Source organism: Pelophylax lessonae, assembly GCF_965119305.1.
Source record: "Pelophylax lessonae genome assembly, chromosome: 6".
In the NCBI taxonomy this organism is placed as follows: domain Eukaryota; kingdom Metazoa; phylum Chordata; class Amphibia; order Anura; family Ranidae; genus Pelophylax; species Pelophylax lessonae.
Genome location: NC_138773.1, coordinates 200,899,291 through 200,912,688, shown reverse-complemented (window position 1 = coordinate 200,912,688; position 13,398 = coordinate 200,899,291). Strand labels below are relative to the sequence as shown.

General features: G+C 41.5%; 1 protein-coding gene across 2 annotated transcripts in view; it reads left to right on the top strand.

Moving 5' to 3' along the window:
* Window positions 1–13,398, top strand: part of KLF7 (KLF transcription factor 7) — a 237,734-nt gene that overhangs the window by 205,905 nt on the left and 18,431 nt on the right. For both annotated transcript variants that reach the window (XM_082262027.1, XM_082262026.1), the window contains exon 3: window positions 10,604–10,727. In XM_082262027.1, coding sequence (XP_082118153.1) covers window positions 10,604–10,727 — 124 coding nt within the window. The remainder of the gene's footprint in view (window positions 1–10,603; window positions 10,728–13,398) is intronic.

Sequence of the window (13,398 nt, the reverse complement as noted above, 5' to 3'; positions counted from 1 at the left end):
GCTTGTCATGGGCATGGCCCAAAGAAACGTCCAGAGGCGAAAGGCTGCCTCAAGCATGGAGACAGAAATAAAAGGGGAAGATAGAGAAAGATAGCAAGAACATGAAGGCCAGGAGTAGAAAGCTAGGGTGGGGTGGGGGGGAGATAAAGAAAGACGAAGAATAAGAAAAAAATTAAAAAAAAAGAGGGGGGAGGGTATAGGGGGGAGGAGGGAGGGGAGGAGAATGGGGACGAGAAGACTTTGTTTGAGGCCAGACAGACAACCTAGTATTAAGCTGGGGTGATAATTGTGGCATAAGTAGCAGTGTCTTTGAAGCGGATCCAATCATACCAGGTAGAAATTAAGTCAGTGAAGGAGTCATGTGCGATGCTAATCAATTCCTCCATTTGTTCTATATGATTCAGCCTACGGAACCATTCTTTGGTGGAGGGAACAGTGGCCGATCTCCAATGGCATGGTACGCACAGCTTGGCCGCGTTTACCATATGCATGGCCAAGGACTTCTTGTAGGAGAGTAATGAGCTTTTTATCTCTTAGTCACTTTTGTCTCTTGCTATCAGCATGCTTCTGGTCAGAACATGAACCAACTCTCCCTTTGTGCTGCTTCTTCCTCTCACATTTCAACTCTGCTATATAGAGGCTACAAGAAACCCATGCCGTGTACTTACACTCCTCGCATTTACATACTACATATAATGATGTCTTAATAATTACACAGCTGCAGTAATTTGTGTGTTTTAGATCTACCTAGAGTTCATCTTTAACCATATCCTACTCTATCCAAAAAGTAGAAAAAAGGTTTGGTTATAGATTTATTGTAAAGCTATGGGTTGACATATAGCTGCCATGGAAATTCTAGTTGCCCTGCCTGTCTATACTTTTTTTGTCATTGAACAATTGTGCTAATTAGAAAATGAAGTGCCCCTCTACCTCTTAGGAGCAGTTAGGGACCCCTAGTGGTCAGATGGACTGACATTGCAACTCAGGGTTGAGTCCTTGATATAAAGTGGGTTCTGGACAGATGGGCAGCAATCAAAAGTTTGAGTTTATTTGCCACCATAAACTCAGGGAAAAAAAGTTAGGGAACAGGACACCCAACGTACAGGGCTAACTCCAGGCAAGATCATATTTACATTCTTACACAGATAAAAGGACTGGCATTCTGTTATTCTCAAGCACTTGTAGAGCAGGTGCAGCATAGACTCAGTGGGTAAGACACCAGGCTCCCTTTGAGGTCCAAACCAAATTCCAGATTCTTAGGCACCTCCAGCTGAGGTTCCTCCCTGGTGCTCCTTTCTAGGATTGACTCCACTTCTTCTTGGAAAACTACCTCCAGCAAGCCCAGGCTTCAGACTCAGACCTAGGCTCATAAACACAAGGGTGCCATCTCTACGTAGCAGGCCATTTTTTATTTTATTTAACAGGTACTTATATAGCTTGTCAATTTAGTGCTTTACATATATACATGCAAGATGTGGGGCAAGAATCAAAGTGTTACTAAATCCACAACTGTAAAATCAGTCTGTATATGCAGTAAAACATGCCTGTTATACTCACTGTGGAACCTAAGGGGGTTAAAAAGGTGTTGTTTAAAAACTTTTACTGTCCCTAATCCAACCCCTGATAGAACAAAGCCTTGTAAGAACTCTGCACATGCTCAGTTGGGTGTGTATTGCTACTAGAGAGGTTTTTTTTGGCGGGGGGGGGGGGGTGCATGTGATTAGCACAGGGCCAATTACCACTGTCCAGACAGAAAGTCAGGGGTCATGCATCCTCATAGGACAGTCAAATGAGAATGATAACTCCTCCTACGAGCTTTAACCAGTGCTCGGCTGGACAATGATAGAAGTCACAAGACTGCTACTTACTGCTGATGAGAAAAGGTATTGAGCAGTTTAGCTTTACTAAAATAATTGCATTTCCATATTCTGCGTACTGTGGGAGACCAGCTATAGTGAATGCAGGGTCCTGGGTTTAGTAACACTTTATCGGCATCACGGCAAGTCTGCATTGCGTGGAAAGTGTGCAATTGTGCATGGGTTTCCGCAGTGCCCCGGTGTGAACGAAGCCTTAAAAAAATCACTTCTGCTTAGGGCAGTGTGGCTACAAATGTCAGAGTAAGGAAATCGATTGGATTTCCAACTAATAACTCTTTTCTTTTCAAGCAAACGATCTTTGAAACTAAAATCTGCAATATGATCTTTCTTTTACCATGATGTGTATGACCAGCAAAAGCCTTGTATCCCACCAAAATGTACCTTTATTGGAATAAAAAAAAAAAAAGCCCAACAAAGTGATTTCCATCAAGCACGAGGATGTATTGCACATATCGAATTGCACAGACCAAGCAGAATGTTATATTGTATTGTAATCTGCTGGATGATACTGCTGCTATATAAGATGCACTAAGGGATAGCACTGTTATAAAAATAGATTGTGTAAGTTTGTTAGATAGGCTATTACAAGTCTTACTTCCTTTTTCTCTTATATCATTGTTGCAAACTTCCATTTCACCACTAATATCTGAAGTCTGTATCAGTTTTGTAAAAACTTAACGTCAACAGAAAAACTGATGATTTTTATCGAATTCACTGTAATTATGCATTGGGAGGCTGATAACTGGAAAAACGGAACATCAGCTACAAAAAAATGAACTAATTACAAAGAAAAGGATTACAGATCCAGGCTCCAGCATGACTTCAGGAAACACAAACAATTAAAAATGTACTTATTAAGGTAGTTTGGAGTCGAGTCTTGCTGTGTCCAGAATAGATCAGCTCTATCTGCCTAATGATCTATGATTGAAGCTGGCAAAAAATGAGTTTGGCTCGTTACAGCAATGGTGCATCGAATGGCCATTAATACTTGTTCACCCATAAATGTCTAATTACATACGTGGATTTCCAGCACATCGGAGTCCCATAAACACTTAAAAAAATCACAGTGAAATGCTCTCTTTCTGGACATTAAACATGATAAGTGGTACTCAGGGGGACAATGTGTGTTGCATCACAACACATCACCTGAAATAATAGCCACTTGTCACATTTTCTGCCCCTGGAAGGGCCTACATAACATTCTCTCTGCCTGATTAATCTACTATTGAAAGCTATTAAACATACAAAAGTAATTCTTTGTAAAGCTGAATTCAAGGTATGGATTTTATAGCATAGTTACATTGGTCCAGTTTAGGCCACTGTAAGTATACATATTCCATACCTCTAGGACTGCTGTGGAAGCCCTGACATCATCGTGATGTCACCACCCCTCCTTCCCAACTCATCGAATCCGAGTATGCGTTGAGTTTATTAACCACTTTAAGACTGGAAGGATTTGCCCCCTTCCTGACCAAGCTCCTATTTTGCGTTTCGGCACTGCATAAAGTTAACGGACAATTGCGCTGTCCTGCAACACTGTACCCAAATAAAATTGATGTCCTTTTTTCCCACAAATAGAGCTTTCTTTTGGTGGTATTTGATCACCTGTGCGATTTTTATTTTTTGCGCTATAAGAGCGACACTTCTGGAAAAAAAAAACAATATTTTTCACATTCTGCTATATGACATTCTCAAAAAAAAAAAAAAAAAAATTAAAAATCAAAATTTTTTAACATTTTAGGCCATCTGCTACATAGTGTATTTTGATTTGTTCGCGCAAAAGTTATCGCGTCAACTGACTACGGGGAAGATTTATGTCATTTTTATTGTTTTTTTTTACTAGTAATGGTGGCAATCTGCAAATTTTTACGGGACTGCTACATTGCGGTGGACAGATCGGACCCCTGACTGACATTTTTGACACTTTTGGGGGGACCAGTGACATTACTACAGTAATCAGGGCTAAAAATATGCACTGTTACTGTAATAATGACACTGACAGGGAAGGGGTTAACATTATGGGTGAACAAGGGGTTAAATGTGTACCTAGGGGCGTGTTTCTAACTGTGGGGGGGCGTGGCTTCTGAAATGACCATAGAGACATGTAATCCTATATAGAAGGATCACATGGGCTCTGTGATCATTCCAGGGAGAAGAACGGTCAGCTGTGTTTACAACAGCTGACCATCCTTCTCTCTCAGCGGGGAACAATCGTGGGTGTCAAGCGGCAATCGGAGCTGCCTGCCCACTGCATCAGCTTCCCTGCTGACGAGTGGGGGCTGGAGTGCGCTGCCGCCGGCGCACGTTCGCCTCCTAGACTCCCAAGAGCGAGTGGCGTACAGTTACGGCGATTCGCCTGGGAGCAGCTGCTTGCAGCCCTATAACTGCGGCAGGCGGTCGGCAACAGGTTAGGAAAAATGCAGGGGTGACCCAGTAGACTGCGATGAACACTGTAGTGATTTACCCCCCTGCAGTTGTCCCACAGGTATGACGCAAGCATACCTACATTACTTACCCATGTAACCATGCAATATAATCCATACCTGGAGTTCAGCTTTAACCACTTTAACCACTTACATAGACCTACGTCCACTGACTTTAAGTGGTTGTACCGGGGTGATGCCTCTAGCTTGAGGCATCACCCCAGTACTGTTTGTTAAAGCCAGCGGTCAGTTTTCCGGCGGTAACCACCGATGCGGCTCAGTAGCCGCTCGATCGTTACCCCAGCGAGCGGGAGGGGACTTGACCAGGCCTCCGATGACGTAACCCGGAGGCGGTGTCCATGACGTCACGTCCGGGTTACTCGGCTGCTAAAGGTGCCGGATTTAAAAAGTGAATGTATTCAAAAATGCAATTTTTGGCGTTTTGAATACATGGAAGTTTAGTAGAGGGGTCTAGGGTCTTTTAGACCCCTGATCCCGCCATAAAGAGTACCTGTCACTGCCTATTGCTGTCACAAGGGATGTTTACATATTTTTTTTTTTTTTTAAACCTGTGCTAAAATGTAAAAAAATAAAATAAAATAAATAGGAAAAAAAATAACATTTTTAGCCGCCCCTGTCACGTGAGCTTGCGCACGAAAGAAAATGTATACAGAAGTTGCGCCGCAAATTAAATCGCTATTCAAACTACACATGTGAGGTATCGCCGAGTCGCCAGGGCAAGAGCAATAATTTAAAAAAAAAGCTACACTCTAACTCTAAACAGGTAACCGTTAAAATTTTTTAAAGCGTCGCCTATGGAGATTTTTATTGTGCGCAATTTTAAACCGTAACATATTGGGTATCTATTTACTCGGCGTGACATCATCTTTCACAATATACAAAAAAATGGGCTAACTTTACTGTTTAGTTTTTTTTAACTGCAGTGAAATGTAATTTTTCCCAAAAAATGGCGTTTGAAAGACCGCTGCGCATATACCGCTTGACAAAAAATATTGCAATGACCGCCATTTTATTCTCCAGAGTCTTTGCTAAAAAAAAATATATATATATAATGTTTGGGAGTTCTAAGTAGTTTACTAGCAAAAAATACTGATTTTAACTTCTGAACAAAATGTGTCAAAAATGGGCTCGGTCCTTAGGTAGTTAACATTAGTAAACCACAAAAAGAAAGAAAATGCTAACTGAATCATGTTTAATCGTATTGGAATCTAATTATTTATACTGTCACCAAGATGACATTTTTTGCCTAAAAGCGATATAAAATCCAAAACAAAAAATGTAATATATTGCAGCTTACCAATCCTTAAAATGCGGAGGGCTTCATCCATTTTCTTTTCACCTGGTAATACCTTCTGTATTAGAGTGCCCCAAAACGCTGGATGAAAGAGCACAGGGGCATCTTTGGACAGCAGCATTGTAAGGCTAGGGGGGAGGGGTGCGTTTGACAGGTCTCAAACTGGCAGCCCTCCAGCTGTTGCAGTACTACAAATCCCATGAGGCATTGCAAGGCTGATAGTTACAAGCAAGGCATGATGGGACACGTAATTTTGCAACAGCTGGAGGGCCGCCAGTTTGACACCCCTGCAAGATCTACCAGGTACGGACCACCCACCGCATATTTACTGCGGCAGGGCAGCCCGGCTGAGCAAAATCACGTACACGTACGTGATTTTGTGCACGGGATTTCGGGGGCGCACGCGTGCCGCCAGAGTGCCGCTGCCGCGGTGATTGGACACAGCAGGAGCGGAACAGCGGGGCAGGCAGCCGCAATGGCCACTGGGATCCGCAGATCCTTCTGTTAGCTAAGCTAAAACCCAAATCTCTCTTTGTCTCTAGTACATCCACTCCCACCACAGTTAGAAAACACTCCCTAGGAGCACACTTAATCCCTTGATCACCCTTAGTGTTAACCCCTCCCCTGCCAGTGTCATTTATACAGTAACAGTGCATTTTTTTTTTGCCACTGATCACTGTATTGGTGTCACTGGTCCCCAAAAAGTGTCACTTAGTGTCAGATTTGTCCACCGCAGTGCCGCAGTCCCGCTAAAAATCCCGCTAAAAATCACTGATCGCTGCCATTATTAGCAAAAACAATAAAAAAATGAAAAATCCTCAAATCTATCCCATAGTTTGTAGATGCCATATCCTTTGCCAAACCAATCAATATACATTTATGGGGATTTTTTTTTACCAAAAATATGTAGCGAAATACATATTGGCCTAAATTGATGAAAAAAATAGATTTTGTTACATTTTTTTTATGGGGAATGTTTTATAGCAGAAAGTAAAAAATATTGTTTTTTTTTTTTAAATTGTGTTTTTTTCTGTTCATAGCGCAAAAAAAAAAAAAAAAAACCCTGCAGAGGTGATCAAATACCACCATCTATTTTTGGGGGAAAAAAAGGACATAAATTTTAATTGGGTACAGCGTCACACGACCGCGCAATTGTCAGTTAAAGTAACGCAGTGCCATATCGCAAAATAAGGCCTGGTCATTATAGGGGTAAAACCTTTCCGAGCTAAAGTGGTTAAATACACTAACATATTGAAGCCAAACTCCAGCTCACAGTGCAGTTACACAAGCAGTTACAGAAAACAGTTTCTTTCCTTTTGAGATAAAGGTTTTTCATGAATAAATAAAAGCTGGTCATTGTAAGAACCCTTATCAGTGGTAAATGGTTTATCTCAACACTCTCACTGCTACATCTGCAGGAGAGCTTGTTCTGTATAAAAAAACAACAAATTTACTGGCTTTATCACAAGGTGAAAAGTAAAGAAAGCCTAAAAAAAAGAAAAAAAAATGTTTTCTTTGGAATTCTTTTAGATTGTAAGCTGTAATGAGCAGGAGGGCCCTTTGATCCCTTGCATTGTATTTTAACTGTAGTGTCTGCCCTAATGTTGTAAAGTGCTGCCCAAACTGTTGGCTCTTTATAAATCCTGTATAATAATAATGATAATATTAATAATCAGGTGGAACTCCAGTCTGAGCTGAAAGTTTTGAATAAAGTGGGGAAGGCTTCGAATTTTCAGTTTTTCTTGGTTTCGCTTCTTTATTTGGAAGAAATGACTCCCGCTATGGTGGTTTACTGAAACAGGAAGAAGGGAAAAAATTGTTTAGATGGGGACAAAGTTGTAAAAACATGAAACTCTACATCTTCCCCATTCCATTTAAAGCTAAAAAATGTTTTGGCTTGAGTTACATTTAAGACACTGACCGCCCGCCCGCGGCATATATACTGCGGCAGGCTGGCTCAGCTGCGCGAATCAAAGATGGGTATTTTCGATTCGCAGGAGTGGTGCTGGGGGGCGAACGTGCCGGCACGCTCTCACCCCCACTAGGCAGCGGGGATGCCGATCCACGGGGCTGGTGGCCGCGATTGCCGCAGGGCACCCACGATCGCTCCCCGCTGAGAAAGAAGGACGGTCTGTTGTTGTAAACAGAGAAGACTGTTGTTCTCTCTGAAATAATCACAGAGCGCCTGTGATCCTCTTATATAGGATCACAGGTCTCTATGGTCATTTCACAAGTCCCTCCCCCTTACAGTTAGAAAACACTCCCCTAGGCTCACTCTTAAACCTTTGATCACCTCTAGGTTAACCCCTTCCCTGCCAATGTCAATATTACAGTAACAGTGCATATTTTTAGCACTGATTACTGTAGTAATGTCCCTGGTCCCCCCAAAAGTGTCAAAAATGTCAGTTAGGGGTCCGATCTGTCTGCAACAATGTCGCAGACCCACTAAAAAATCTCAGATCGCCACCATTACTAGTTAAATAAAATAAAAAAATAAAAATGACATAAAGATAACTTTTGCGCAAACCAATCAAAATGCGCTTATTGCGATTTTTTTTTACCAAAAATATTTAGCAGATTACAAATTGGCCTAAAAGAATGCAAAATTTTGATTTTTTTTTCCCCCAAATTTTTTTTTGGGGAATGTTATATAGCAGAATGTGAAAAATATTGTTTTTTTTTTCCAGAAGTGTTGCTCTTTTTTTGTTTGTAGCGCAAAAAATAAAAAACGCACAGGTGATCAAATACCACCAAAAGAAAGTTCTATTTGTGGGAAAAAAAGATAAAAAATATATATATATTTCAGTACAGGGTCACACGACCGCACAATTTTTCGTTAAAGTAACGCAGTGCCAAATCGCAAAAAATGGCCTGGTCATTAAGGGGGTAAATCCTTCTGGTCCAGAACTGGTTGAAGGTCCACTCAGTTTTGCTGCCACTTAGGATTGCTTCCCAACTTTATATCTCCCTGTGACTCTAGAAGCTGCATCTGAGCTCCCAAATCTAAGCATATACCATGCTGTTAAGTGTGGTCCCACTAGGTAAATATTTCAGTGTAGTAGTGTGACTCCCTCTGCTGCACAGAGAAGAGTGAGACTCCATCATGCCTTTATGAAGTACAAATGTTAACTTTGGCAGGTGGGCGATTTTGCTACTACAGTCCTCAAAACATACCAGAAGCCAGTATGTGAGTCAGTCTATTAGCATTTAAGGATCACACGAATATCCATTTTGGTTAAATTCACATATTTCCGCAGACAGTTTATTTTTCCTTTCTTTTTTATTTATTTTAAAAAAGTTAGGTATTAAAGAAAAACACCTATTCAAATAAAAAAGGACTTATTTTTGGCAAATACGAAATAATAAAGGTAAAAAAATGTTCTATTTTTTTTTTTTTTTTCACGACCCATGAAAACTCTTAAAGCTTCTGTAAATCATTAGTTGTTACCGATCATTGCATATTAACCACTTGCCGACCGCCAGCAGTACATATACTGTGGCAGGTTGGCTCTGTCCCACGAAACTATAACTTCGCCAGACTGCTAGTGGGGGCACGGCCATTGGCTGTAGGGGGAGCCAATCAGCAGTCCTCCATTCTGTCTTCACGGTGAGCAATCACGGGTGCCCAGCGGCAATCGCAGCTGCCAGGCACTTGCGATTGCTCCCCGTGGAGACAGAACGGTGGACCGCTGTTCTGTCAGTAATGAACACAGGGGATCCTGTGTTCCTCTTATTTAGGAACACAGGTCTCTGTGTTCATTCAGTAAACACAACTTCCACACAGTTAGAAAACACCCCTAGGGACACATTTAACCTTTTGATCGCCACTGGTGTTAACCCCTTACCTGCCAGTGTCATTAGTACAGTAACAGTGCACTGATTACTGTAGTAATGTCACTGGTCCTCCCCAAAAGTGTCAAAAATGTCAGTTAGGTGTCCGATCTGTCCCGCTGAAATCGCTAATCACCGCCATTACTAGTAAAAAAAAATAAAAAAAATAAAAATGACATAAATCTTCTCCCTAGTTTGTAGACACGATCACTTTTGCGCAAACCAATTAATATACATTATATATTATTGGGATTTTTTTTTACCAAAAATATATAGCAGAATACACATTGACCTAAAATGATGAAAAAATTAGATTTTTTTTAAAAAAAAATTATTGGGAATGTTATATAGCAGAATGTGAAAAATATTGTTTTTTTTTTTCAGAATTGTCGCTCTTTTTTTGTTTATAGTGCAAAAAAAAAAAAATCAAATACCACCAAAAGAAAGCTCCATTTGTGGGGAAAAAAAGGGCATCAGTTTTATTTTGCAAAAAATAATAATTATAATTGCAAAAAATGGCCTGGTCATTAAAGGGAAACCTTCCAGATCAGAAGTGGTTAAAGAAAAAATTAAAAAAAATAAGTTTTATGTATGTTTTTTTTAAATAAGTATAAATACTGTAGCTGCTGACGTTTGATAAAAGGACACTTAAATGTCCAAGGATCTAGTACTGTCCTCACCCAGGCCAGCTCTGCACCGGTTTTCGGGTCCCCAGCCCCGGCATGTTTACTATGGTAAGCCGGCTGTGACTCCTTTCAGCTTCACAGCCAACTTCCTGCTGCGATTTGTGAATGGTCCCGCAGCCTTCTGGGACATATCCCAGAAAGCTGAGGGCAAAGAGAAGGGAGGCCTAACCAAGTAAGAGTGGGTACCTCTCAAAACCAGGTACCCGCTCCCCAAAAAAAAAAATAAAAATAGAATATTATAATATAAAGTTTTTTTGCTGGGGATGTTAGGGAAGAGAGTTCCACTCCACTAATTAAGTCCAGGAAGTTTCTTTTTTATTCAAACTGAAAAAGCCAACGCATTTCAGATGCTACAAGGGACCCCTTTCATCATGGCTAGAAAATCAAAGACTTGGGTCCCAGGTGAGTAGTGAGATGTATAAATGTATGATAAGATTTTATTTCTTATGATCTGTTTGTATTCTTTTGCAGGTGAGAAGCCATATAAATGCTCTTGGGAAGGGTGTGACTGGCGTTTTGCTAGGAGTGATGAGCTTACGAGGCACTACAGAAAACACACAGGGGCAAAGCCATTTAAATGCAACCACTGTGACAGGTAAGCTATTGTTACATTATTATGTAAAGGGAAAACACTTTGGGGGTAGGCAACCTCGGCAGTCAAGCTACGTGAAAACTACAAATCCCATCATGCCTCTGGGAATTATGCCTGTGGCTGTCAGAGTTATGCAATGCTTCATGACTTTGTAGTTCCGCAACAGCCGGAGTGCCGAAGTTTGCCTATCCCTTCCATAGTATTTCCTATATTTTTTTAAATATGCATGTGAATAGGATCAGCCTAATGTAAATAGTTTAAAAAGTGTTAAAATGTATCTAAAGCCAAAACCCTGCTATTGAGATACACCCTCTGAACAGAAAAAGAGGAAAAATCATCCAATCAGGACACTTATCCCAAACTGTCTAGAAGGGGGTTTACTTCACTTTGGAGAGATTACTTTTGGCGTCCTGTAGTGTCTACAGAACAGGAAGTGAAGGGAAATCCCTGAAATGGGACACAGAGGGCAAAATGTTGACATCTTCTTCTCTATTCAAAGAAGGCCTCTTGATCCCTTTGGGAAAGAGAGCCTTGACCGATGAGGCATGGCCAGGACATGGGTGGAGGAAGGAGGGATTAGGCGGTCGCTGAAGATTGGTTAAGGGGGATCCGGGCTGGGGTCTGAGCTCAAAAGTCTCGCACAAGGGGATTCTGGGCCTTTTTGATCACATGTGGATGCAAGAGCTGCCCACCCTCCTGTCCCTTTATGGATGGGTTGTCACAGCTTTAGCGGCAATTTTGTGACCTTGCCAGCACTTTAAAGTTGCTGTAACGGGATACGCCCTTCATTTGAAAGTGGAATTGGTCTGTCTGTCCAGCACTTATGGTAAGGACAGGTCCCTTGGAATTTGAACAGTTAATGTTAAAGCGTGCTCACACTATAACTGTGACTGGCACTGGTTAAACGTGTTATGTGTTGGAAGTTAAATAAAGCTGTGGCCTTGCCCGTTTCCGACCTAATGGTTGTAAGTGTGACTTCTTATAATGGGGGGGTTTTGAGTATGTTGACAGTGGTCTTTCCTAAGCATATGCACCTCAGCAGTCAAGTGGAAAATATACTGGTAATGGTTTTAAAACATTGTTTCGGTGTATAATTTGTATACGTATAAAGGTTTACTGCTGAATCTCTGCGTCTTTTACACTGTTTTTGGGATAGGCAAGTGGTGAAACTACAAATCCTTCGATGATTATGAGAGCCACAGGCATGACTCCCAGAGCTTCACCACAGCTGGAGTGCCAAGATTGCCTACCTCTGCTCTCGAATAGCCCTGTTCTTGGCTCCATTCATTTTGTCCTCAGTCCTGACCCGTTTCCCAATCCCTGCCAATGAAAGGCATTCCCAAAACGTGATAATTTGTCACCATACATTACCTTGGGAATTAAATTCTTCAGCAGTGCTGTGGTGTTGAACTACTAAAACTGGACAGTGCAACATCTGGTGCAGTTGTGCCTCGTAGCCGATTAGCTTCTAACTTCAGCTTGTTCACATAAGCTTTGGCAAAAAACCTGGAAGCTGATTGGTTTCTATGCAGAGCTGCATCAGATTTTGCATTCTCCAGTTTTAGTAAATCAGCTCCATAGTATTTTGCACTACAAATGCAATAAGTCACTTTTTATAAGCTCTTCCCATCAGTCTTCTATAAAGCCCATAAAGCAAAAGATTCCGGACGACTGAACTTCCAATAATCCTTTTTATTCAAGGAGTTGTAAAGTCTCAAGGTTTTTCACCTTAAAGTGGAGTTCCGGCCTATTTTGCAACTTTAGTGATTACTGGAGTGCTTGCTATGCTGATCAACAATTGGGCATTTTAATTTTTTTTCAGGGGTCCCTTACCTTATTTTCAGGGCAGTTTTGATTGTACTTCCTCCTTCTCCCCCCTCTGTGGCCATGGCCACCAACATTTTTTCCGCCTTTGAATTGCATCCTGGGAGCTGTTTCTCATCACTCCCAGGAGGCTGGAAACAGGAAGAACTCCCAGAACACTCCCTGGAATCAGGAAGAAGGACACAGCAGATTACACTGCGGCTTTAGATGCCCACATCCAAGATGGCCGCGCCCAGACAGAGTTTTTAAAAGTAAGATTCTGACTAAAATCCAATACTGTACACCTTGTAAGTATGAGAATAGCGGTTCTGTAAAGGGCAATGGATTAGTATTATAGGGGTATTTTTTATTAAAAAAGGTATTTGAGGCTGGAACTCCGCTTTAATGCATTCTATGCATTAAAGAGAAAGTAAAGCTTCCCCTGTAACGTGTACCTATAGGCGACCCTATTATAAGGCTTACCTATAGGTACTGTAAATATCTCCTAAACTTGCACAGTTTAGGAGATATTTACTTTGCATGCAGCCAATTACATCACTGGCACATGCGCTCTGAAGGATCGGCCGTCCGTATTGTTCCTTCAGAGCCCCGGGTCCTGCTGTCTGTGCCAATGCATGTAGTGACAGGACTCGTGAGCGCCCCACGCGGATGCCCCCATGGAGGAGCCAGAAGCGATGCCGGGGTACCCCAGAAAAAAAGGATCGGGGCTGCTCAAAGCCCTTGTACAGAGCGGGTAAATATTACATGTTTGTTATTTTTGTTTTTAAAAAAACTAACCTTTACAATCACTTTAAAGCTTTATATGACAAGTGGTTAACAGATGGAGCAGGGGACTAGATGCATTTCACGC